The sequence below is a fragment of the Platichthys flesus genome, chromosome 3, assembly GCF_949316205.1.
Source record: "Platichthys flesus chromosome 3, fPlaFle2.1, whole genome shotgun sequence".
Classification (NCBI taxonomy): Eukaryota; Metazoa; Chordata; class Actinopteri; order Pleuronectiformes; family Pleuronectidae; genus Platichthys; species Platichthys flesus.
In genome coordinates, this window is record NC_084947.1 from 25,158,954 (window position 1) to 25,186,103 (window position 27,150).

General features: G+C 40.1%; 4 protein-coding genes and 1 long non-coding RNA gene across 7 annotated transcripts; 2 read left to right on the forward strand and 3 right to left on the reverse strand.

Moving 5' to 3' along the window:
* Positions 1-1,738: 1,738 nt before the first annotated feature.
* On the forward strand, positions 1,739-6,811 carry fam151b (family with sequence similarity 151 member B). Of its 2 annotated transcripts, none has more exons than XM_062384816.1 (6): positions 1,739-1,892; positions 2,149-2,274; positions 3,654-3,813; positions 3,893-4,110; positions 5,641-5,776; positions 6,066-6,811. In XM_062384816.1, exons 2-6 carry the CDS (start codon positions 2,154-2,156, stop codon positions 6,223-6,225), a joined length of 795 nt encoding a protein of 264 aa, XP_062240800.1. In that variant the 5' UTR covers positions 1,739-1,892; positions 2,149-2,153; the 3' UTR covers positions 6,226-6,811. The 2 variants fall into 2 exon arrangements, with proteins under 2 accessions (XP_062240800.1, XP_062240799.1); XM_062384815.1 differs by having other exon boundaries at positions 1,760-1,892; positions 2,039-2,274.
* Positions 6,812-7,771: 960 nt separating this feature from the next.
* On the forward strand, positions 7,772-11,845 carry LOC133950756 (uncharacterized). The gene is made up of 2 exons (XR_009920414.1): positions 7,772-10,288; positions 10,368-11,845. It is a non-coding gene; the product is annotated as an uncharacterized LOC133950756 (long non-coding RNA).
* ankrd34bb (ankyrin repeat domain 34Bb) lies at positions 9,104-10,876 on the reverse strand. Its single transcript, XM_062384870.1, has 2 exons — positions 10,677-10,876; positions 9,104-10,583 (listed from the first exon to the last, which is right to left on the reverse strand). Exons 1-2 carry the CDS (start codon positions 10,874-10,876, stop codon positions 9,104-9,106), a joined length of 1,680 nt encoding a protein of 559 aa, XP_062240854.1.
* Positions 11,846-16,393: 4,548 nt separating the features above from the next.
* On the reverse strand, positions 16,394-19,779 carry dhfr (dihydrofolate reductase). Its single transcript, XM_062384819.1, has 6 exons — positions 19,616-19,779; positions 19,424-19,473; positions 18,047-18,152; positions 17,644-17,767; positions 17,187-17,302; positions 16,394-16,644 (listed from the first exon to the last, which is right to left on the reverse strand). The coding sequence occupies exons 1-6, from the start codon at positions 19,705-19,707 to the stop codon at positions 16,563-16,565; spliced, it is 570 nt and encodes a 189-aa protein (XP_062240803.1). The 5' UTR covers positions 19,708-19,779; the 3' UTR covers positions 16,394-16,562.
* Positions 19,780-20,478: 699 nt separating this feature from the next.
* On the reverse strand, positions 20,479-27,150 carry gtf2h2 (general transcription factor IIH, polypeptide 2). Of its 2 annotated transcripts, none has more exons than XM_062384818.1 (15): positions 27,047-27,150; positions 26,609-26,709; positions 25,811-25,888; positions 25,496-25,532; positions 25,178-25,264; positions 25,033-25,083; positions 24,556-24,610; positions 24,174-24,279; positions 24,001-24,091; positions 23,658-23,853; positions 22,619-22,682; positions 22,404-22,507; positions 22,024-22,126; positions 21,458-21,497; positions 20,479-20,967 (listed from the first exon to the last, which is right to left on the reverse strand). In XM_062384818.1, exons 2-15 carry the CDS (start codon positions 26,662-26,664, stop codon positions 20,857-20,859), a joined length of 1,179 nt encoding a protein of 392 aa, XP_062240802.1. In that variant the 5' UTR covers positions 26,665-26,709; positions 27,047-27,150; the 3' UTR covers positions 20,479-20,856. The 2 variants fall into 2 exon arrangements, with proteins under 2 accessions (XP_062240802.1, XP_062240801.1); XM_062384817.1 differs by having other exon boundaries at positions 26,927-27,140.

The window sequence follows — 27,150 nt, forward strand, 5'->3', positions numbered from 1 at the left end:
TTCTGCCTACTAACAAATCAGTGGGACACATGTGCCTGTCGGGGCGCACAGATTTTTTTAATCCTTGGTGGCACGGAGGAGAGGGCCGCTCGCATGTTCTGCTCAACAGAGAGCCGTGACCTGGTCTTGTTCTTCATGTGAACAAGAGTGGAGAACGCCAACTCGGTGGTGGGGAAATGAAGAAGTTGGTCGATAGCGTGGTGGGAGATGGTTGGATATTCTGATGCACAAACCAACCAAAACTGATCGAGTGTGAGCTCACTAAATTTCAGTTTCAGCGTGCGGTCCGCACGGAGCTCTGCGCTCTCCTCTCTCTCCTTCATAGTGAGCTTCTCGGTTGAGGACTCGGACTCCTGGTTGAATGGGTCTCGGATCCAGTCATTGTCCTCGATGTCCGCCACACGTGGAAAATAGCGCTCAAACCTCTCTTTTAAGGTCTGAAGGTGTTCGGCATATATAGCGCGCTCACTGGCTGCCTGTGGCGCAGCTGATGCCAGCGGGAACATGTTCATGGAGCCCTGTTCCAAAGCCTCGCGCCACAGGGTCAGTTTGCCCATAAAGCCCCGAATCTTGTCTGTGGATGATAAAATGTTTTCATTCCTGCCCTGAAGCTTGGCGTTTAACTCGTTGAGATGCCCAAATATGTCTGCAAGGTAAGCCAGCCTGGCGCACCAGCTCTCATCCGCGAGCCTGTCCTTATGAGGGACAGCGTGTTCACGTGAAAATTCCAAAAGCCATAAGACAGGTAACTTTCATGATACTGTCGGCTGACAGTTTTTTTCCTCTTTTCTTTCGGTGGGTTGTCGGACTCGGCAGTCTCTGCACTGGTGGTTGGTGGTTTGCTCCGCACGAGAAAGCGCTCCATTTTCCCTCTTGTTTATGTTTTAATGTTGTGTTCACCTGCGCCACTGCGCGAACAGCGAAATGTGGGATCCTCTTTGAGGATTTTTTAAATAGTTTTTAGATAAAGAGTTTGCCTCTGTATTATGGAACGAGTGCATTCAAAGTAGTATATAGTAAATTAAAATAATTATTTTTGTATAGTTGTATACTATATTGCAGTAGGCTATGGTTGTCACAAAATCCCACGGCACACTTGGACTTGCCTCACGGCACACCAGTGTGCCGCGGCACACAGTTTGGGAACCACTGCTCTAGAGAGTCCAGTTTGATCGTCTTCTCGGCGCTCCGCCAGGGCCATGACCGACTCTGGCGGGGCCGATCCGAGGACCTCACTAAACCATCCAATGGGGAGTAGCGATGTGTACAAACACCAGCACATTCCCCGTCCATTTATTCCCTTTATAATGATCCAGGTTCTCCTGCAGGAGCTCGGTTCAGTTAAGTTTTTATTATTCGGTCTGAAATTTGGCAGCAAAACGAGACTGTGTCCAGTGAGTTTTTCTTCTCTGTACTAGCAAAGTGCAGCTGTTAACAAAAGAGAAACTACATTTTTGGTAGTTTTGTGCCTGTATAGACTATAAGCTAATTTAAGACTTTTTTACTCAAGTCATTTTCTGACGGGTGACTTTTACTTTTACCGAAGTCACTTTCAAGTAAGATATCTGTACTTTTACTCAAGTATGGCTTTCAAGTACTTTATACACCACTGAAAATCACATAATATATTGTATGCACAGGAGGCCCTCTGTAAAATATTGAATAAATGCTAAAATTGGTCAAAATTCTCGTGATAAAAATGACAGGGCGAGGAGGACAGGGGATTGAGAGACGGAGGGTTAAAGGTTAGAAATACAATAATGTGACCATTTGGTCTAATACACTCCCTCACATGTATTACGTGTTCTTTTTATTTTGATAGCGCCAAACCGGAAGTGGAGTGTGTATTTCCTTTCTGATGTGACAGTGTGAGCCCGTGTCTCTTGGTTGAGGTAAGACACTAATATTTCTACTTCTGTCTCACTGGTTTACTTTGAAGCGCTTGTTTTATATTTTATGTTGTGTGGAAGTGAAAGGACTGAAACATGTGAAGGGTGTGAACTATTTTCAGCTGCGCTCCGTGATATATTATTCACAGATGTCCTGTTAGCTAACATCGCGGCGGACGCTTATCGGTCAGCTGAGCTGCGTGTCATGGCTCCTGTGTGGTGGTGAACATGGACAACACCATTAACTCTGAGTTCACAGGCAGGATGTGTGACGGGACTCTGGACTACTTGTTGAGTCGGAGGCAGATAAAGCGGAGGGACGGTGCTGAGGTGAGATGGTGTCACGCAGTGAACAGCAGGAGCAGACTGCACGAGGCGGTGACAGGTGTGTGTCTCTACAACATGAATGATCACATCACTGATGCACTTTATCATGTTAACATCTCCACCCAGCTCACCACACATTGATGTCTTTTGAAGACCATTTCCACCAGTGAAAGAGAAAGAAAATGGGAATTCATCCTCGATAATATACAATACACATGCTATTATGAGATAAAAAGTATAAAATAGAGCTTTAAAGTTTTATATTTCAACTATAACTTTGTGTTTCTAATATCAAGGCCTTGTTTTTTTATTTTGTTGTCAGAAATAGGGCTTCCCAAGATATCAGCTTATTTGAAGTTACAAATAAAATTGAAGGCACTGTTATGTGGCCTTAAATCACACTTTGTGTTGGTGCAAGGAACAAACTTTATTTTCAAACAGTTTTATCTGTTTGCTAATCATCAGCTGACTTTTAATTGCTGAAATGTTGCTGAAGAAGTTAAAATGATACATTCTCTCTATGACTGCACTCCTGAAAAAGCTCTTTCCAGTATAGTTTTACATTCACGCATACAGTGCATCTATCAGCAGCACTTTGTTGTTCTATGAGGGGCAATTCGTGGTTCAGCATCTTGCCCAAGGACACTTTGGCATGCAGAGCCACGAGCCACAGCCGCCCATATAACACTACAGTTGACTGCACTCTGCCTCTGTAGACACTGTAGTCATCAAACTGCCTGTTGAGAATGTATGTGGAGCAGAGCTGACTGACTGATCAAAGGATAAACTGATGAGAAACTGATATATTAACACAATCTTTTACTTATTTAATGTGAAGATTTGCAGCTTATCTCTCCTCTGTACTGCTATAATGTAGAATTCATTTGATTGATCAGACAGATTATCAAGTATATAATCTGTAGATCAATCTGTAAACGTGAAAGAAGTCACTAGTTAGAGCTTGAATACAAATGCGTGCCTCAGTCAAGTGTCAACGTTTTGTTGATTTTATGATTCCTACATAATGAATTGATCCAAAACTACAGCACTAAAGTCCCAATGAGATGAAAGAGAAAAATAAGTGCTCACATCCTGTTAGGACTAAGCCAATATCAAGCCAAGTTATCTGAACATTTATTACATATTAGAAGCATTTCCACCTATTAATCCTACCCTCTAAGGTCCAGTGTTGTTGACTCCTTCTTACAGAGACACTGATTTAAATCTATAATGGGTTGTCAGGCTATGTGAGTTACGCATATTTTTTTAACCTTCCATACACACAAAAAAACTTCCCTCAATGTAGGTTTAAATATACACAACCCTAAATGATCCATAATCAAATATGCAAATTGTGCATATTGTTTTTCAAAAGTATTGGTATATCATCACCAAATGGGTTTTTCAATGACCAGTTTGACCAACTGTGATCCTAAGGTCCCACACATATGATTGAGGCAGACATAATCATGAGAGGTCGTGACCCCAAAGAGCCAATCATGGCACACCCCCCTGACACAGACAGCGACATCACACTGAAGGAGTGGCTGGAAGCAGTGAAAGAGCACCAGATGGGAATAAAACTCGACTTTAAGAGGTGAGACTCTCTTCTATTCTCTCTAACTAATGCACTGCTTTGTGTGTGGTGCTAACCCTGCGGTTAACTCTCCCTGCAGCCTGGAGGCAGTGTCTCCATCTGTGGCTCTGCTGGAGAAAGTGCTGCCTGACCTGAGCTGTCCTTTGTGGATCAATGCAGATATTGTCTCTGGTCCTGGTGGACGGGCCACACCTCTTGACCCTCACGCATTTCTTTCTGCCCTGACAACTCTCCCCACTCAAGCTGTGCTGTCCCTCGGCTGGACGACAGGATGGACTGCTGGTACAGACAACCCAGGTGATGACACTTACCATTGGCTGTGTTTGCATGTAGATCTGATTCAAGTTATCTGAGATTTATGAGTTTCAGTAGGTGAGAAAATTAATTTAAATTAAATTTGTAATACTTGAAATTATAAAATACATTGTCTCAAGGAACTGTACGTACTAAGGTCTAGAGCAGTGGTCACCAACCTTTTCGAGCCCAAGTTCACTTTTTAATTCCAAACATAAGCCATGATCTACCAGCCTGATATCTTCCACAAAAAAAACTAGGAGGTTCATACTTATTATTTTTTGCAATTTCTGTTAAAGGCTGAATGTACAAGAAATAAATAAACACAAAGAGAGACAGTTGTGCAACTTTTTCTATTCAATGCACAATTTTCCAAATAATATCCATTCATATTTACACTATACGTAGCTTCTCAGTTCCACACCATGTTCTGCAGAGGAGTTGCTACTGCAGAACAATATTTATACATATAGGCTTTGATTTGAATATAGCCACAAATATGATTATTGCCTTGTATGAAATAAGTCCCTTGTACTCAAATAAATACCGGTACTACACATTATGAAATCGTGAATCTTCAGCTCCTGCAAATATTTAACAGAAACGCTGGAGTTCTTTTATTTTGAAAAGGCATACAGAAAGTGTTCCAACCATTTGTTTGTGTAATTATTTCATCAGACAAACATTAACACTCAGGTTAGATCATTTTCTCTGTTTATTCTGCAGTGAACTTCAGTGTTTATCTGTTTATGACACAAATGTATTTACAACAGTAAAAGCACTCCAGCGTTTCACTTTCTCAATCCACTCATTTGTTCCATCGGAGCTTTGATTGTTATTGACAGACCGAAAGATGCGCACCTTCATACCTTAGAGTCCTGACATTTAGTTTAGTACATAAACCAACTTGTTCTTGGAGGACAAGAGCATGCGTCTCCACCGCCAGTAGGGGACACACAGCGCGTGTGAAAAACAGACAACCGACACACAGCTGAGCACGACGACAGCCAGTGAGTCCAGAGAGTTGGGGGATCGACAGTGAAAACTGGGAGATCGAGCGGTACATCGCAATCGACAGGTTTGCGACCACTGGTCTAGATTCTATACATTAAATTTCACATATTCTTAGATAAGTGTTGTTTTTTTGAGCTGCAGGTTATGATTGTCTGAATCCAAATAACTTTTTTAAAACATTTAAGTTGAGTTGTAATGAGTCTAGAATATGTTATATTTTCACTTTTTTAAATAACTGATGAAAAATATATATATATTTTTGTATTCACCTATAAGGGTTAGTCTGCTCAAATACTAGAGGGCTTTTACTTTGAAACGTTTGAATGTTGAATTTGTAGTAACAGCACACTGCTAACTTAAACAGGTGCGGATGAAAACAACCAAATAAGACCTGTAACATTAAGCAGTTGAGATAAACAAAGGCTCTGGTCATTATTTGAAGAAATGCAGAAGATGGTTTGTAAAACTGTAGATACCGTGAGAAGGCAGCCGTTGATGAGTTGTTTTCATTTCTTCCAGGATACAGCTGGGATATGGTGCATGGGATTGAGGATATATGTAGATCCCTGAAACATCCAGTCACCTTCCCAGTACGTGCAGCTCTCCTGGCCCAGTCGTTCTCTCAGCTCACATGGCTGCTGCAGCAGTCTGACAGGTAATTATATACATGGTGAGGCCAGTCAGTCGCATCAACATTGCTTCATCGCCGCTGCACTGTCACACGAACCATCTTTTCATTATGCCATGTTGTAAATGTGGGTTGTACTAACTTTGCTCTCAACCTCTGTTGACTAAGAAAACAGAATTTTTTTGTCCATCAGTACATTTGAATATTTTTCAGGAAAGGGAGTAATTTTGATAATATTATAAATACTCAAATAACATTTTTTTGTGGCTCTGATGTATGTCAATGAAATGTTTATGATCTCTCATGTCATTCACAGGTACAGTCTAACTGTGTGGACCAGCCAGAGTGACATATTTTCACCACAGGACTTACTGCCCTACAGAAAAAACGTTGACATCAGTAGGATCTACTATGACCTGCCTGACTGTCAAAGGACAGAGCTCAGCCTGACAGGAGGAGACAATTTCTTAGAATAACTTCACTGCAAACCAAGTTGTTTTCAGAATTCTGACAGACGACTGATGCCCCCAGGTGACTTATTGCTAATGTAACGTTGATCTTCTGGTTAGTGGACAACCCGCTCTACTTCCTGAACCAGAGCTGCCTGTAGCAGTAGTGTTTCACTGTTGTAGTTGATTTAATGCCTTGATACTTTTTATCAAAGTGTTTCAAATGTAGATTTATCATACTTAACATATATCATTGAGCCCTAAACAATGAGGTAAGTAAATAAGTCCACCAAATACTGTATTTGTATTGTATCACATCTGGTTAATTCAGACTTAAGGAATGCACTCAGAATTTGAGTAGTTCAGATAATCCACTCACTATACATTGTAGTGAACAATGACAATGTAAATGGTATTTGTCCTCTAACTGGTGTCAGTGAGCTGGAGGTAAGTATTAGCTTGGATGATCTGTGGTGAGCAAGGATTGGTCAGATGATCTTCTATCCAACTGTGAGGTTGAAGACATTAGCAGATGTTAACAGCATTGTTTTTACAGTGTATGGATGTGAGATGGAGCCTGGAACAATCCTCTTTTAATAAAATATTTACTCAAGTTGTTTGATCTCATTATCACTGGCATCACAGTTCGGCAAATAAAACGCGGAGGAAAAAGTCTGAAGCAACCTTGTTATCACTTTATGCACAATGGTCACCAAAATATAACATCATCATAACTTAAAGTGACTCATCCTGATACAAAGCAACTCATTATCAATTGAATAGCTTTACTGAAAATATGGCATATAATACTACACAGTTTGTAGAGGAACATTGAAGGTTGAATGTACCACTAAAGTTTTGCTTCTGGCCACTATGGAAACATGACATGGATTTGAGCGGTGTTCTTGGTGCACAGGAAGATAACTGCTGCCCATAAATGAAGCCATGGACTTCCAAACTATTGTACTGTTACATTAAGTAAAATATTATTATACTTATTATATAGTTATGACTCGATGATAAAAACAAAAAAAAAAACAGCATTGACCACAGTCTTTCTCATGTACAAAAAAATCCCACAATACAAATGATTGACAAATTAAATACATCACATCTGACACCCAATGAAATAGCTTGACTGTATGTTAAAGATAATGGAAATGAAAACACTGCATATGGACAGTAAATGCAAATACTAGTAAAACTATAGGGAGAGGAAACCCCCTTGTGGAAATCGATAAGGAATATATTTTATTATAAAAAAAATAACAATAAAGCCACATAAATTATATAATAAATGTATTATTTTATTGTTGGAGGAATACAGAGCACTGTATCAAGAAGAATCAAGAAGAAGCCTTTATGGGTGAGACGTGAAGAATCTTCAAGTCCTGTAGCCTACATACATTCTCACAGCACCTTGATATGCTGTCTTGTGGAATAATGCATTAAAGGTGATAACATAATAGGGTGTGCCTTTCGGCATTCAATAAATTTGGTTATTGAAATAAAATATTAAATATGAATATTGTATTATTAATATTAAATCATAACTTTGATTGATTAAAGTTACCTCGGGCCACCACCCTTCAAGGGCAGGGAAAAGATTGCCAATTTATTGATTAAGTCTCATAAAAGTACTAACTACAAATTTGGAACTCTGATTAACAATTAAATTAATAACTATAATCAAATTTACCGTCTATATAGTTAGCTTAGTTGAAGGATATGGAGTTCTTGACAGTGTAGAGGTTGTCAAAATTCACTTCACTCAAAAAAACATTTATTATGAGTATAAAAACACAAATTACTAACAATGTACTAAACAAAGATGCGTATGTGAGTGTGTGTGTCTGTGAGTCAGACACACACTCCCCTTTGGAATGTTTACATGTAGCGGGGGTCCGAGCTAATTAGGTGAAGATTATGCGTGTGTCTGTGTGGATGCTAAGTCAGAGAAAGGGTCATAGAGATATATAAGAAAGACTGTAAAGAGCCTAATTAACATTAACTTTCAAATAACTTATAACCACAATATCAAAACACAAATCAAACTTATAAACACCACACAGAATCAATTAAACAGTCTTGCTTAGCCTTGTATAATTATTAGGCCCAGTAGTGATAGCTGTCTGTGGAAAGGGGAAAAAGGAAGTTGCTGTGCAGTTTGCAGTTCTGTGAAGTCGATTTAGATTTAGAGTTAAAGCCAAAATTGTGTAAGCCTTTGATGGTGGCCATGTTTAAATCATCCACCACCATTCACCTTCCAAACACATCTGCTACCATGTAGTGCAGGAGTAATAAAGAATAATTATTGTAAAAAGATAATATTTTGTGTATGAGCAAACCTCAGTGTTTAATATATTAACCCTTGCAGACAAGCAGTGGCACCAGCATGCACACACTCACTCGGTATGACCAAGGAAATAAAAGGCAATCCACACTCAAGCTACTTTAATAGTTCTGTGTTCAGAGGAAACATTTTGACTACCTGTTCTTTTCTGTGCGATTCTTTCTTGTAGCCTTGGGATGATGAGATTTGCATGTGGCAACCGTTGACATGCACTAGATATGCTGACTAGAGACCCAGCAGATCTGTGTGAGCTTAACATATTGAAACTGGTAAATTATTGCAGTGTTTTAATCTGCTGGAATAACCATGTCTTAAGCATTGAATTGTGTTTCATAATTGCAATATTATTTCTCACTTTTGAAACTTTTCTGTTGTAGGAGCTGTTGAGGAAAATAGTTTCAGCATATTCACACTTTGAAAATAAAACATTTCTTTCGATTCTTTTTTCACACTGAGTTTCATACTGAGGTCACATGAACTGGCCTCAGCAATGGTACCACAAGTATGGTACAGAAATGTATGATATGGACAAAAGCACTTACATCTTCTATACTAGTGGCCAACAGTTTCCTCAAAGTCGACCAGCTGATTTATCTGCTCACTCTGCATTGAGTGGCGTCTCCACATCATTTTCTTGCCTTTTAGATTCCTTGGAAAACCAGGTGCACATGGAAGAATAGGCTTTGACCCTGTATTTACACCATTCAGCGTCTTACTACTTCCACTCAAAGGGTGGGAAGTGCTAGAGCTCACCCCGATATCAGGTATGGGAGCATGGGGATTCAGGGGAGGAAGGTATCCAGGGCGAGTGTGGGCAATATGATCCAGAAGATAAGTCCCTGAGCCTCTACGCTCAAGCCTGGCTGTGTCTCGTCTCTGGGCGGAGCTCTCCAAGGACTCCCTGGATCCTGAGAGAGTGGAGGACCTGCTGTTTACTAGCTTGTGCCTTCCTGATCCCACTCCAGCTCCACCACTGTTCTTGGTGCTATTTTCTCTGCTGCCAAATTGTGGTAACTGAGAGTCTGAACTGTAGTGGTTCATGCCAATGTTCCGCCGACGGACCACATTTTTTAGACTTGAAATATTCAGTTGTCTAAGACAGAGTGAGGAATCTTCATCCACAGGACTGGATTCATGAAGAAAGGGGACACTGTCCTGATGCAGGTTTGGGTGTGAAGTAAAATACAGTGAACTTGAAGCACTGTCATATGACATCTTTCTACCAAAGCCTCTTCTTCCACCTCCTCCCCTATTGTCATGTCCTGGCATGTTCTCTTGTGCTTTCAGTAGCCCTATTGTGTCTTTGACATCGATACTGTGGTGGCGTGATACAGCAAGTGGTCTTCCATGGATAGCAAAGCTTGTGAATCTGAGAGACCAGTCCTCCTCAGCTGTAACTTCCACTGGCTCCTCCGTCAGGGAGCAGGTCTGGCTCTGCTGTAGCAGCAGGGAAGGACTTTTGGTCCGAGGCTCCGAGTGTAGTCTGTGGAGATTAAGTCGCTTATCCACTGTAGGAACACATAAAGGACTAGGACGTTGTATTGGAGAACCTGGTTGAGATATGACTATGCCGGGCCCTGAGCATAAACAGTGGGAATCCCTGTGGCCAAGAAAAGGGGAAGCACCCACTGAGGAACCCTGTGGAGAAGTTTGCAGCTGGACCTCGTGTGCAGACATGCAACAAGGTGGAGTGTAATGAAGACGCTCCTCGAGGTCAGGAGATGGAGGAACATTGAGGTACTGTTTAGTCACCTGATGGCCAGATGGCAGTTTGTTGGTAGTGATGATGATAACTTCTTTACCCTTCACCTTGCAGGCATCCAGGAGGACCCTGAGGACTTCCCTGTTTCCTGAATTGACTGCATAAACCAATGCTGATAATCCTGTGTGATCCTCCAGGGTTGGATCAGCTCCACTGCTCAGAAGAAGTGAAAGGATTTCAGCTCCAGCTTGTTCGAGGCATGCGTGCATCAGAGCCGTTTTCCCTGTCTTGTCTTGGATGTTTGGATCAGCTCCACTTTCCAAAAGATACCTATTGGGAGTAAGATCACATTTACTACACCAGGAAAGAGGAAGGTAGTAATCCTCAACAAAAAACACGTACTTTCACCAATCATGAACTTACAAAACCATCTTGTGTTTGGGTACACTCTGGGAATCTGTGTGACGTGTCTTGCAGGCTACCATAAGCGGTGTCTCTCCATGTTCGTTACTCTCATTAATGTAGGCCCCGCCTTCCAAGAGGAGCCGAGTCAGACGCAGACGACTCAGACACACTGCTTTTAGCAGAGAATTGCCATCTGTTCGAACCTCTGATGACTCCATTGTAAGGATCTTTGTTAACTTCAGTTCACCTTCAGTGTTTGATGGGAGATCCACAGCTGAGTGCCTGCAATAGAGGAAGAAGAAGTTATCATGTATGAGGTGGGCAGCTGCTGGTGGCTCTACATTGTGGGTCCTCAAGTCAGAGCCTCAGATAAACTGCCGTGCACAGGTTGATGCACATCTGATCCAAAATCACAAACTTATTCCCGAGCTTCTCTGCATATATTATGATCAGATTGCACACAGAAATATTGTCATACTTACGATACATGTTAATATTGACTATTTTTGTATTTCCTAGATGTGCACTGTAAATACATAATATGTGTGTTATCAGTTTTGTGAGCACACTACAGTTACAAGTTCCAAAATGGTTTTTGCAGGTAAGACTTGAATTTTCTAAATCAGAACATTTTCATGCTGCAAACTATTTTTCTGCTTTGTCATTGGGCAGTATGGCCAAGTGCTACATTTCCATATAATATTTTCTACTGAAAAAAGTCAGTTCCTCCGCCAATTTTCGGAATATTCTAACCATCTGCTCTGTTGTTTTGCTGTCATAACTGTCTACAGAGCAAAGAGAGAACAGGACCAACAGCCAAACTGTCTCATACAATACATGTGGCTTTATTGATCTGGACAATAAGAGCTCGTCTGATGTGCTCTCTTTGCTCTTCTCTGTTACTCTGTCGCTGCAGGTGAGGCCCTTATATAAACGGCATCACCTACACAGCCCATAGAAATTATAATATATTGTAGGGGACAGGTGATGTTACAGAATTCACCAAAGACAGTTAACACTAATGTGGTTTGCACACTTACATACCTGGTAGGGAGCTGTGGGGTTACCAAGGTAACAGGTGCACTGGGTGTGGTTAAAAGCAGATGTTTTGGTGGCGCCCGGAAGTTCTCTGGGAGTGAATTGTTTGGTCAAAATAAACGCACGCCGAGAGGCGCACAAAACAATAAGATCTCCGGACTCCGTGATTCCCTCGACTCCTACAATATGTCTTTATATCTTACGTGATGTTGCTTTTTCAACCTTGAACTCTGAAGACGACGCACATGTCTGCATTTGTAAAAATACTTTAAGAATCCCTTGTATAGTTGCCAGTGTACAATGAGGTTTAACAATGGTAACAGTTAACGCTCCATACATTCCATCAGCTGTTCAGAAGATGGGAAGCGATGCAAAAGCGACAGTTAAGGGCACAACATCTGTTCGATCCTTTTCCAGCGTCAGACATGAGAACACAAAATGATTTTCATCTCTCCTGAACAGCTACTATTCATTCCTGCAGCAAATTGTGTCTGTGCCCTTGAGGTTCTCAGAATCTATCAAACTGTGACTAAGAGTAGAGTGCGTGTGTGTCAGCTGGGTACGCATGTATGTGAATACATTAGATGACACATTTTTAGTGGTCAAAGTGTTGGTGTACTTTTCAGTGTATACACTGTAGCATCTGAATTATCTGTACATCCTGGTTGTGATGTAATCTAGCATAACAGAGACCACATTTTGCCACTGTAACTGGTTAGAGAGGAGCTCATTTTAACTGCGGTATAAACTGTTGTTTGTTTGATCTGTAACACTGAATCATATTTTAGAGGTTAAATAGTTTAGTGTGTACCAATAAAATAACCAATAATATTAACCGGGTGCTTGAAGACACTGGGATTCAGCCAACAGTGACGGGACATAAATATACTATTGATCGCATTATTGGAAATAAGGGAACTAAACATTTTAAACACAACTATAGGTGCAACATAACAACTACAAATAGAGATATCTTGTGCTCTTCTGAACAGAGGTTGAACATTGTTCCTTCAATCTGCCTCTCATAAGTCCACTAACTTTATGGGTATGAATTACTAAACCTGGTGCTATTGTAACTATCTGTACAATGCTGTAATGGTTAATGAGACAGGACTAAAGCTGCATATGTGGAGATCAGGAGGGTTTAACCTTTGTTAGCAGCCTGTTCTGTTGGTTGACATTCAGCCTCATCTGTGCTTCTTTGAGCGACCGGGCCTGGCCTTCAGCTTGCATCAAAACAGACAGAATAGCTAATGACAGAGGCAGGAGAGAAAATGCCATTCCTTACCATTACTCCACAAGTGAAGGCTAGATATGTTTCATTCCATTCTCTCAGGTAAAGACATCAGTATGATTATTTATCCAAGTAAAGTACTGGGGTTTTATGTACCAGGTATACAGGACTGTCTCAGAAAATTAGAATATTGTGATAAAGTTCTTTATTTTCTGTAATGCAATTAAAAAAACAAAAATGTCATGCATTCTGGATTCATTACAAATCAACTGAAATATTGCAAGCCTTTTATTCTTTTAATATTGCTGATTATGGCTTACAGCTTAAGAAAACTCAAAAATCCTATCTCAAAAAATTAGAATATTTCCTCAGACCAAGTAAAAAAAAGATTTATAACAGCAAAACAAAATCAAACATTTGAAAATGTCCATTAATGCACTCAGTACTTGGTTGGGAATCCTTTTGCACGGATTACTGCATCAATGCGGCGTGGCATGGAGGCAATCAGCCTGTGGCATTGCTTAGGGTTTATGGATGCCCAGGATGCTTCAACAGCGGCCTTTAGCTCATTTGCATTGTTGGGTCTGGTGTCTTTCAGCTTCTTCTTCATAATACCCCACAAATTCTCTATGGGGTTCAGGTCAGGGGAATTGGCAGGCCAATGGAGGACAGTAATGCCATGGTCAGTACACCAGTTACTGGTGGTTTTGGCACTGTGGGCAGGTGCCAGATCATGCTGGAAAATGAAATCCTCATCTCCATAGAGCTTTTCAGCAGACGGAAGCATGTAGTGCTCTAAAATCTCTTGGTACACAGCTGCATTTACTCTGGGCTTGATGAAACACAGTGGACCAACACCAGCAGCTGACATGGCTCCCCAAACCATCACTGACTGTGGGAACTTCACACTGGATTTCAAGCAACTTGGATTTTGCTCCTCTCCAGCCTTTCTCCAGACTCTGGCGCCTTGACTTCCAAATGAAATACAACACTTGCTTTCGTCTGAAAAGAGGACTTTGGACCACTCTGCAACTGTCCAGTGCTTCTTTTCCATAGCCCAAGTCAGACGCTTCTTCCGTTGTCTTGAGTTCAGAAGTGGCTTGACCATGGGAATACGGCTATTGTAGCCCATTTCCCGGACACGTCTGAACAGTGGCTTTTGATACCTGGACTCCAGCTTCAGTCCACTGTCTTTGAAGCTCCCCCAAATTCTGGAAGCAACCCTTCTTCACAATGCTGTTAAGGCTGCTGTCATCTCTCTTGGTTGTGCAGCGTTTCCTGCCACATTTCCCCCTTCCAACAGACTTTTTGTGGATGTGCTTTGAAACTGCACTCTGTGAACAGCTTGCTCTTTGAGAAATTTATTTTTGTGTCTTACCCTCCTGATGGAGGGTGTCAATGATGGTCCTCTGGACAGCAGTCAGATCAGCAGTCTTCCCCATACTTGTGATTTAGTTTACTGAACCAAGCTGAGTGTTTTTCAAGGCTCAGGAAACCCTTGCAGGTGTTTCGAGTTAATTAGACGATTCAAGTGATTAGTTGAATACCCTACTAGTATACTTTTTCATGATATTCTAATATTTAGAGATAGGATATTTGAGTTTTCTTAAGCTGTAAGCCATAATCAGCAATATTAAAAGAATAAAAGGCTTGCAATATTTCAGTTGATTTGTAATGAATCCAGAATGCATGACATTTTTGTTTTTTTAATTGCATTACAGAAAATAAAGAACTTTATCACAATATTCAAATTTTCTGAGACAGTCCTGTATATATATATTTGTTGAAAGCGACAGAAATAACCCTGCAAGGACAATTTTGTTGAATAGAATCCTGTGCTGCCTGTCATTTACCACAGGAACATATTCAAAAGTATAACTAAAAGTGGCAGAACAAGCAGATTATTAACTATGCATTATTTACTGGATATACCATAATGTTGTCTAACAAACCAGGATGAAGCATGCTCAGTGACGAGTTCTGTTTCAAGGCCGTTATACGTTTTTTGAGGTAGAGGTAATCACACAACGGTTTTACATGAGTTGTATCCGACCTGAGCATGATGAGGTGTTTATCCTCATTTCTACTGTTATACGTATAATTCTAACTGAATAATTAAGAAAACATTTCAGAAAATGTATGGCACACAAACAGCAACACAATATAAGATTATTTCCAAAAGCACAGCTGTTAACATTGACACTAATTTCAAAACTTCAGGTCATCGTTGGTATGTGCACAAACTTACCTGGATGTGTCTGGTTCTTTACCATGGAGGCTGCTCAAACTGCAGGACCCCTACAGCTGATGGGTCAGCGTCGCTGTGCAGGCTGAGGAGAAACCAGTGTGGAGAGCAGACATCCGTGCAGGGGAATGACAGATGAGCGTGAAGAGTGTGGAGACAGATATTCATCAGATGAGAGCGAGAGGCTGGCCTATGGCTGCTGAGGAGCAGGAAGCACGCAGCCAATGACAGCACATCCTATTATGAGCAGCAGACGGTGGTCTTTGGTGAAGCATTTGCGCAGGTACGACTAATTTTTCATCTTCACGTATTTAGACTTAAGATCGGCGCGATGACAATGGTGCAGCTGACGTCACTGGAAAGTTCAAGGCTGCAGACAGATTTGTTTTGGTGAGAATTACACAACAGAAATGTTCTCTCACTTTGAGGACACATTACTATATTCTGAAGTTAGTGATGTAAAATAGAAGTCACCTATCGGCTTGAGAATGATTTAGATTTTCCAACTTTAGGAGAAAAATAATTGTCTACTCTGTGTTAACGTTGAAATGTTTTATAAAAGCCCATAAATGTACTGTTCTTTTCCTCATACTGTTTCACCTTTTGCAATTTCCTGCTAACTGTGTAACTTGATACATTATAGGGACTTTTTCACATCAAACTCAGCTCTGGAATGTAATACAACATGTGTTATGTCAGGTGATATGTCACAATACCGTCTCTTGAAATACACCTGGGAACAAAGCTGTTGTCAAGTCCATCCCAGTCACTCGTCCAGCATTCATTGTGTTCTCCATGAGAATTATTCCTCAGTGGATCTGGGTTTATTTACATGCACATGTGTCAGAAATTGGAGTCTAATTTTCTCACAAAAATCTAAAATAATGTGGTTTTTAAAAGGAAATTCAAAAATGTCCAGATGCTTGTAGTTGTAGTATATACAAAACAGCAAAGACAACACAATAGTGTCTTCATTTACAACAGGGTGCAGAGAGCTGCCATTGTAGCTCAGAGAAGAACAATGTAGCCAAATGTGTGATGAAATAATGAGAAATAGATTAGATTTAAGTTGTTAGCCTTTGATTCCATAACTGGAGTTGATTATGTGTCCCTCACACAGTAACAATCTATTAACCTGGTGACGCTGTAATATGTTGAATAAAATATGAAGTATTTAAGATAAACCCTTTTCTAATAATGACATTAATTACACGCCCCCACTGTAAATGACTGCAGTATGGCTGAAATCAAAATTTATTGCAAGAAAATGTATACAAAACAGAACTTTGTATGACAACACCCAACTGTACAAATCCCATTTAAACCAGCAGTTACATTACTCTGGTGCCATTTACAAAATCACAAGGCTTTTTTAAATGTTTCTTCTTCATGGCTCTATGCTCTCATAGACTTCAAATCTGTAGTGGATACCGTTCTCCTCCTGCAGCTCCTGTGGCACTCCTGGGAACCTGTGGCAGACACAAACTTTACTGTGCAGCCCATCTGGTGTATACATGAATGATAAAAAGGTTCAACCACACTATTTGTGTATAATCAGTATCTAAATTCATCAGCCAAGAGCTGTATTAACCAGATACGCTTGGAGAGACATTACTAGGAATACATCTGGTTTCGTGACCATGATGCAGATGTTAGCTTACATCAGCAGTAAAGGACAACGTGGGTTTTATTTTAAACTGTTGGTTTGTTTCAAAGCAGCCATATCATCTGATTTCTTCACTTATCTGATGCATTTTCGTGCCCCAAGACCTCAGCAATTAACTAGTTAGTACAATACAAACCTTACTAACTAATATTTGCCTTTCACAGACCTATCAATGTCATATTATGTTTGTGATTTACGTTGATATTAAAACATTTTGTCATAAGGGATTTAAAATGACTTATTAGGAATCATTAATCAAATCGTGTTTAAATTTATATATTGGCCAATATATCAGTCTCTGTTCATGACCCACAAAATGGTGCTGTACATGTGTGCTGATCTTACTCTGACAGCTGCCGGTATTTGTCTGGACTGATTTCCGGGAGGAAAGTGTCACAGTCAAACTGCTTCAGTATTCGTGTGACAAACAGTCTTCTGGTCCCCGGGCTCTCCATCATCTCCTGGTAACCCAAAGCATTCAAGGAACAATTATTCCAGAGAAAAAATGGGTTTGTATATGATGCAGGAGTGTGTGGAGTTTTATTTTATCCTGAGGTGGTTCACCACAACCATCAGGTTTTATAAAATTGTCAAATTTAGCTAAATTAAAATCGTATTTGGATATTATTTCCTTTCTTTTTCCAGAATCACTTTATTGAATTCTATTTAAAAAAAGACGAATTTCTGCATTTTTTTTATACCAAAAAAATTTCTGTGACTTAAAATTCCCCATTGTGGTTATCTATTTTTATTGATACAAAATCTTAAGATAAGTGCACACCCTGGGTGCTCCATGTAGTACCTTGTAGAGAGAGCTGCCTCCTATAACCCAGACCTGGTCAGCCTGATCAGCGAGCTCTGTGTCGACGAGCCTGAGAGCCGAACTGAAGTCTGCCGATAGATGGTGTGCTCCTGCAGGGGGCACTCTGTGGGAACACAAGGAGTATGAAGTCACTTAATATATGTAGCATTAACTCATTCATTCAAAAAGAAAGGAACATGGCCTCTGAATGTAATCCAGCCAGCAATTACATGTAAATAGCACTAAGTGTTCATTTATATGAGGCAGGGTTTTTGGACTACTGCTGTAGAGGCTCACAAAAGAACCTGAACACACTGAGAAACTCAGTCAAATAGAAAGCATAACAAGCAGGTTGCAGTGTATCTACTGTTGTGCGTCAGCTATAACTGTGTGTGACACATACTTGCACTGCCTGCTGAGGACGATGTTGATCCTGTTTTTCAGAGGTCTGTTCTTCTCCGGGATGGAAAACCAGGTCTTCCTGCCCATGATCACCACATTCTGTTTACCTGCAGGACAACAAGGTTAGAGTCCTCTCCACGATACTATAAAGGAAATCAATGGATATTAAGTGCTGTTCACATCAATGGCTTCATCTGTTGATATGATGGCTTTATGTCACTTAAGTATTTGTCCTTTTTTACAAAATGGCTGTTAAGAAAAACTTGTATATCTACGGTAGTTAGGTCCCACATCACCCCACTAGAGCACTGCGCTCCCAGAACTCAGTATTTATTGTCGTCCCTAAAGAATCTAAAAGTTAATTAGGAGCCAGAACTTACAGCTATCAAGCTCCTCTCCTGTGGAATCATCTCCCACTTTCAGTTCGGGAGGCAGACACCATCTATACGTTTAAGAGTCGGCTTAAAACCTTACTTTACGATAAAGCTTATAGTTAGAGCTGTGACAGGCTGGTCTTTGACCTGCTCTTAGTTATGCTGTTGGACTAGATTGCCGGAGGACACGTGACACATGGAGCTTCTCTTTCCTTTTTTCCCTTTTTATCACATTAATGTCTCATCAATACATGGTATGGAGTTGACCTCTTCCTAGAAGTCCTTGTTTGTTATCATTGCAGATCTAAGATCATTGCTGCGGCCACATAGTGGATCGTGATCAAGGATCATGATGATGCATAGTGGTGCAAGCTTATAGGAGTATGATCAACTAGATTGCATAGAAATACAATATTCCTCCTCACATATACTACCATTACTGCTCCCTTCATCACCTTCAGAAAAAAAAAAATTGTATAAATACTTTAAACATTGATACACATCTCCATTTAAGTTAGACATTGTCTTTTTTCATGAACATGTACTGCTCTTCTGTCTGAGACAAATTTGTGAATATGGGCTATACAAATAAAATGGGGGATTGTTCATAGGAACTGCATAGCCTGATACTACATCCAGACTATTTACAAAATAAGCTTGGTGTAATGACTATAATGTTACATTACAAATATCTTATAGGCAGTGTAAATACTTTAGCTGTTGTCTGGTTGTAAGACACTAAACCTGTTTCTTTACTTCAGTTTCCCAGCTTCTGCTCTAGTACATTCATTTATTATTTGTTTCTTATGTTAACAGTCTATGGTTTCAAAATACCTCAATAATGTCAAAGTTTATCTACGATATCAAACTATTTCAGGCTTTAGTGTGTACAGTCGTGCAGTCTGTGGTTTCAATAAACCTGTAAACAGTGAATGTTTAACTGTGGAAGACACTTTGACCTCTTAACCAGGCATGCTTATAGTGAACCAGGTGATCTTTGGTACCTTTCTCCGATGGAGTCGCTGTCATGCTTCTGAAATGTTTGAATTCGTTGCTGAAAGAGAAGACGATAGGATTTATTTGTTTCTGCTGCAGTGAGCCGCCGCCATGTGTCTTCCTCTGTTGTGTAAACAGATGCTAACCTGTGGCTCGTAAACAGAATGAAGCTTTTCATGATTTCCATGAAAGAGACTAACCTGAGTCTGACAGGGTGCCAGGGCAGGTTCCCCGTGTTCCCGATCCCCAGGTCAGGACACACCGCCACGATTCCGTTCAGAATACGGGACATCTTGTCACTGTGCTGGAAACTGACGCTGCTGCTGTGTTCACACTACTGCTTCCCGCCAGCCACTTACATACGGACCGGAAATGACGAAAAGACTCCTCCTCCTCTTTCTTTCCGATAAAGTCATTTTCTTTTAATGATGATTTGTCAAATTAAAGTCCTCCACAAACTTTGACGATTTTATTGTATAATATTATTTGTACATGGAGACAGTAGCCCTTATCAAAAAGTTAGTACACTTTTTAACTATAAAGAATGACTTTCTATGACCCTAGATTTCATTCATGACATGTGGTCATCTTTTATTTAGATATATTAAATTAAATGAGCTTGTATGTAATTTTACTGTTTAGGCAAATAACTGGCAAATATAACTGAAAAATAAATAATTCTTAGTTAAAATCCAATTCCTTGCCCAGCTCCTTCGTCAATTAGTTTTTTGTGATTATTATACTCTACATGATTATTATACACACATATATTATCATATTGACCTTAGGCACCACTGACAGGTTGATTGTATTAGACCAGAGGACATGTCTGGATATTAATTTCTTAAATAATGCCTAAATGGTAACTTATAAGTTCTGGGCATTTTCCCCCAACCCCTTCAAGTCATTACCACACTCCCAGAAGTATAAACAGTCTCTCCGATTTGGAAGGGGTGAATCTTATTTATTTGGTCCAAAATATCCATAGTGTGGGATTTTTTATAATATATAATATATTTGACGTTGTCAGAATCAACGTGTCTTCAGTGGTTTATAAAACACATTGACAATTAAAAAATGTTTTATTGTAACTGCTACATTACAATCAGAACTATAGTACAAATTGTGTATAAAATATACATACAAAAAACATTTCTTAAATTAAGTTGCTCAGATGCAGGAGCTTTGTTCCAACTGAGAATATACACGTCTCCTTCCCTAATGATCATCCAGTTTTTTCTGCCAATCTTTGAATAAAGGCCGCCTGTCTGCATCATATCCGTGTGGTCAAAGGTGGACAACACTGCTGGGATGTTTATGATAATCCAGTATGTGCTTGATGGGTAAACTCGAAACATACAATATGGCCACTACATACAAAACCTGTAGTGACAGTACATACTATATACATCAGTCTCTGTCTGGCGACTGGCCTCTCAGCTTAGGGGACGATGTTACAGTGAGCACAGCAGGGGCAGCAGTGGAGTGAGTCATGGATGAAGATATCACACTCCAGACAGAACACACTGTGACAGGATGGACAGTTGAATACCTAGAAATACGGGGACCAAGAGGAAGACAGAGCAGTAAGAGATGGAAAGAGGGATTATAATTGTAATAAATAGTATTTGTGAGAGTATTTCCTCCCCTAAATTTCAATTATCTGTGTATATTTCTAATCAAAACATAATTCAATCAGTGATCCACCAGTAACTCCTAAGCAAGACTGTCCTGGAACATGTTACTTTTTAACTGTAACATGTATAAACTTTCTGTGACAAGTAAACTGAACTAAAGTGAACCACCCATGATTGTTAGGAAAATAAATACTTAACAGAATTAAACTGTTCAGCAGTGTAGTTGTGCCATATAGTTATTGTGTATGGTTGTGGAATAAAAGTACAGTGTATAATATATGCATCTGTGCAGTTTTCACTGTGCCACTAACTACGAAAACTGTCAGAGTACATAGATCAAAGTATACATATACATTATTGGTATAACAGTATAAACAGTGAATAGTATTCAGCTAATATACTTACACTTTTATCCTTTAACCGGCCTTGACAAGCTTTACAGAACCTGAAACCAAATCACAACAGATTTAGATCACAGAATCTATATTATGATGAAGTGTCTCAATTTCCTCCCACTACCCATAAATGAAGCCAGAATAAATATAAATGCTGCATCCCACACATTTTAAGACAGTATGCACAGTAGTGATCTGGGATGGAGCAACTATGACAACTTCCCGCCGATACACACGCTCGACTAATCGTAAGTTGGTCTCAGCTTTCAGTCATCCACTCAGGAGTAGTCTGCTGAGTCTAATGCGAGGAGGTCAGGTTGGACTGAATTAATGAATGTATATACATATCCAAATTTTTTCTTAAAACGTTCCCAAGTTGAACGATCTCAAAACCAGCACTAGGAGTAGGACAGCACTAGCACTAAGTTCTCTTTGGTGGGATTTAAGACCTATACTGCAGCCAGCCACAGGGGGGCGATCAAGAGGGTTGGGATTTACTTTATGGGAGTGATGTTGTCCATCATTACTATACAGTCACAGCTGCAAAGTATTTGTTTGTGAGTGTATTAAAGCCACCTTTCTCCTTTGAGCTCCTCCACAGGACTCTCTGCAAAGGTCTGGAGAGGGAAGAGGTGGTGGAAGGATCTGGCGAGATGTGGGGCTGACACCAGAGTCAAACCTTTGAGACAATACACACCAAGAAAATAATTACATTGAGGTTTGATGCCACAAGAAGAAAATACAAGTTGTATCTTATTCTGATCTCACACACACAGAGAGAGAGAGAGAGAGAGAGAGAGAGAGAGAGAGAGAGAGAGAGAGAGAGAGAGAGAGAGAGAGAGAGAGAGAGAGAGAGAGAGAGAGAGAGAGAGAGAGAGAGAGAGAGAGAGAGAGAGAGAGAGAGCGCGAGAGAGACAGATAGTGAGAGTGAGTGAGAATCCTCCCTTCAGACGTACCACAAACTTTACACTCCACAGGAAGCTCTGTGTACTTTGCGTGGCACTGTGGACAGTAATAACCTCCCAGAGAGAGACCGGGACCATTGCTGCCATCCAAATGACTGGGAGACACACGGCAGGAAAAGTTCAGTACAAAGACAAGTCATTCTCATACAAGCAGGCCACTCACTGACCAGGCCTGAATATTTAAAATCATACCATATCCAACTTACGACATGCTGAATGAAGGCTTGGCATCCTGATCAGTCAGAGCAGCGATAGTGTGCTGAGGAAAACCTGAGCAAAACACAGGATTCTAATTAAGGGGGTCTGAGACGAATATTCTGGAGATGCTTTCACAGTCATGAATAAGCTTAATACTTTAATGAGGACTATGAATCCCCTGAATGCATATTCTTTGTAAAAGTTAATTACTAATTGTTCAAAAATGCTTTACTGCAATTTCTTTTCAAATTAATTATTTCAAAATCTAATCAATTCTACCTCACAGGGAATAAGGGAGGTGTCTCCAGACTTCAAATTAGATGGGTGATGTTATTCGGCATTTCTACTCCGTTTACATGGTGAAATTTAACATTTTGCAGCATTTTGCAACATTGACATAGGACCAACAGCTTGATAAGACATGTCCTGGGTGTAAAAACAATGGAAAAAAAAAAGCAGTAGCACCCAAAATTGAAAAAATGTATGGCATCATACAATAAACTATTTCTGGTGGGGATTTTAAAAATAGGAGGAATAATGTTCAACAAAATGAAGGGATTCCTAATCTGTCTATGCTCTGTAACATATTAATATACATTTTAATAGCAACTCATGTAAACACCAGAGTAAAAATAATTACGGTATTGTTGATGCTGACTCACTGTCACTGGGTCATGTCCTATTGGGCACTGAAACTGAACACAGCCATCAATATTAAGTCAGTGTGACTTCTCTACCTGATCTTGGTGCCAAGTCCATTGGTTTGTACTGAGGAAAGGTTCACAAATATATAGCTCCATTAAATAAAGACTCTACTTTCATAAAACAGCTAGATACTGCAGTAACAAATATTACTCTAACACTGCTTTTAAGAAACACTGCTTTTGTTTGGAAATATTTTCATTGGCACATTAATCAACGTTCAGCAACTCTAATGGAAATTCGGTGCAGCAGGACGCTGGATGTGCTGTTAGATTTGCTGTTATTTAACAATTGGCCGCTCTGACGTTATCTACATTTCAATGGAAATAGCATCTGTATACTGACCCATGCGTATTAAAGAGCATTCAGATGATGAGCTGGCTGGCGGCGGTTTGATGTGCATCGTCAGAAGCTCTTTGAAGTGACTCTCATCCAGGATAACGTGGTATAAGCCACCCGTCTCCCTAGTCAACACCGTGCACACACGGACCTCTGCCGACAGGCCGATTACTGACACCCGCACCTTCAGAGACTTCAGGGTCTGACCAGGGGACCACACGGTCGTACATGAAGGAAAAACAGACCAGAAACACATGTCAGATATACATTACACTTAGCAGCTGAAATGCTTTAACTACTGTCGGGTCACTGATGACCTTGCACCTCATTGGTAAGGGTGTGACTTCACCTTGATGAGTTCATAGATGTTGGCTGGGTCACATGTGGTAAGGCTGCTAAGGATTATAAGGATCTCCCGGCTAGTGTGTCCAGGCATGTGCCTTCAGAAAAAGACAGGAACGAGCTCAGTGACACATAGTAACATTACAGAGGGCCGTGTAAGACAAACACTGCAGAACCTACTTAAGGGACTGTATGGCCAGGTTGAGAGAGTTGTACAGGGAGGGTTCTCCGACACACACAGTGTCCACAGCTTTCTTCAGAGCAGAAATGTGTTTCTTCGGGTTTCCTGGTGGTGAAACAAGACAACACATCACATTAAAGAGTGTGGCTTAATCTGGACAGAGTGATGTTCACAGCTGTTTATAAAGATAGAGACACATAGATAATTTATGACATTGTTCTCTGTTGCAGTTACAACTGGTTTAAATGAAAAAATTCTAACAATGATAACATGCCCCTGTGGTTTTAAATGATAAAGTAAAGGAACCACAAGATGGTCAAATTGTGCATTTTGAATATTAACCATTAATAAGAATGGATAAACAGTTCATATGACCCTCACCTGTCAGGTCAGTCAACTTCTCAGCCCTTTTATTCTTTGTGGTGATAATGCCAACCTGAGGACACAGAATACAAACTGGTTTATTAAATATCTATATTTGACTGCCTTTTTTACCCAAATACCAGAAATAAGCAAATGTACATGGTATAATAACCATCAATTTTCATACCATGGTATAAATTAAAAGTGGGATACTGCTGCAATACTGAATGCAAATTCAAATCAAATATTAAGAGAGGTCAGAAATATCTTCAGATTGAATATGTGGTTCAACCATTATTGCATACTAATGTCTACAGGACAATGAAAGGAGAGAAAGTATCTCATCTGCATCTGTGCGGACACGTTGGTCAAAACTAGTTGTGAGTGCAGTAGCACGTTTTCCAATAAACTCACCTCAACCTGTTAAGTTGAAAAAGGAGCTGTGCTGTCTCAACACAGTTCAGTATAAAATAACTCATGACTGAACAAACAAACCTGACTGATGGGGTTTTGGTCGAAATACTCATCCACAAAAGCTTCCATCAGCTGCAGAGGAAGGAGAGAGGGGGTTCTGCTTTACACATCATCACATTGCATGACTGCTATTGTACAGTGTGATGGTTCTGCTACATGTATTTACCTTTAGAGTCGCGGTGAGGCGGTTAGGTCTCAAGTCATGGTCGTCCATACTTCTTGAACAGTCAATCACCACATAGAGGTGACGCATCTAGAGCACAGTACATACTTTAACAGCTCCTCTCAAAGCAGAGTTGCTCCACACAACTTTAAACAAAAGTGGTATTGGTAATCTTGGTCCTTACAAATATGTATAAATAATTTTGCAACGCTATTGTCACCATGTTGACATGAGATTTAAGAGAACTTGGAGATTAGAACCATTAAGATAATAAGTGAAGTGATAATAAGCTTCTGTAGGAAAGAGATGGAACTCTCTTACCATTCCAAGCCTCACTTGTCCATGGCTTTCAATCACCCTATGACAGAAACAAACCAGCAGGTTAGTTAAGAAGTGCAATAGCCTTCTATAGAATCAATCAATCAATGAAGAGCTCATGTATAACAAATAAATATAGCAGCAAGGGGAAACATTCCACTTAAACTAAATACCTGTATAAGTGCAATACACATTATGATGCAGTGCTTGAGTTTTATCTCCATTAGGAGAAAATTGAAATATTTACATCACAGCAGAGAAGTATTGAAAACATAATTTTAACTAAATGTGTTTGAAGGCGTCAGTATACACACACACCTTTTCCTTTTGGACTGGAACAGGATCTCTTCCACTGTGGCTTTAAGGGAGCCAGATTCATCCTCCTTCAGAACCTCCCTGTAGGGGAAACACACAGTCACAGAGCATGTTATTAGGAACATCGGTACACTACATCTTATATATGCAATTTTACATAAGCCAATTAGGCGGCGGAGCAACTCATGCAGACAGGAGCTACAATGAATGTCCATCTCAAATATAAAAATGGGGGAAACAGCATCTCAGTGACTTTGACTTTTTCAGGCGAGCTGGTGTGAGTGCTTCTGAATCTGCTGATCTCCTGTGATTTTCACACACAACAATCTCCACAGGTTTTACTCAGACACCCAACCTGCCTCCTGTCAACAGCCCAGACTGCTGGAAGTTTTCTTGATACACTTTGTTCCTCTAACACCAATCAGTCATGGTTTGAATGTCACAGTCTATTTGAGTGTTGTTACTGACCATGTTCGTCCCTTTATGGTCCCACTTCATTAAATGACTACTTCCTGCAGTATAATGCTCCATGTCACAAACAGTAAAGGTCTCAAACTGAGTGTTATGAACATCACAGTGGGATCAGTGACCTAAAACCTTTGGCATGGTGTAGAACAGCACATTTGAACCATGAATGTGGAGAAACTACATGATGTTGAATCTCAAATAAGGTTTCCAACATCCAGAGCAAAAGGAGGAAGTACTAATGTGGTATTTCAAATAAAGTGTATGTCAGCTGCAATGCTGCACGCATGACAACAAATATCTCAAGTTGAATGTTTCTTTGTATAACAGTCTTACCATGTCCTCTCGTAGCCTCCTTCCCAGCGCTTTGCTCTCTCTGGTTCTTCATCCATTATGTCTCCAGGCACGAAAGTCAATAAACGATATCAGGCAAATAACTGAGGAACAACAGGATCACAGATTAGTACAGAGTATGAACGCACCTATCTCTGATTTTAACAACACGCTGCCTCTAAAGCTGGTGAGTCTCAGCAGACAGAAAGAAAAACAGACAAAGCCTTACTCAACAGGTTTATGTATATGTAATTATTTTAAATGAAATATTACACGAGTCAAATCCTTTGTTTGTTACCAGTGACAAAGACAGGTCTGTACCTCTGACAACAGCTAAGCTAACAGCTATCTTCTCCGTTGACGGACGTTGCTTGAGGTTGTTCTTGGAATTAAATTAATTAACATTAAGTTTTAACAGGTACGAATCTTTAGGGTTTATACCTTTTTCTATCGTGTGTGATACCGATTCATAACTAACTACAACAACTGTACGTTGAATTATAGGCGGTGCAACTCAGTTGTCTTCCGGAAAGAAACAAGCTGTC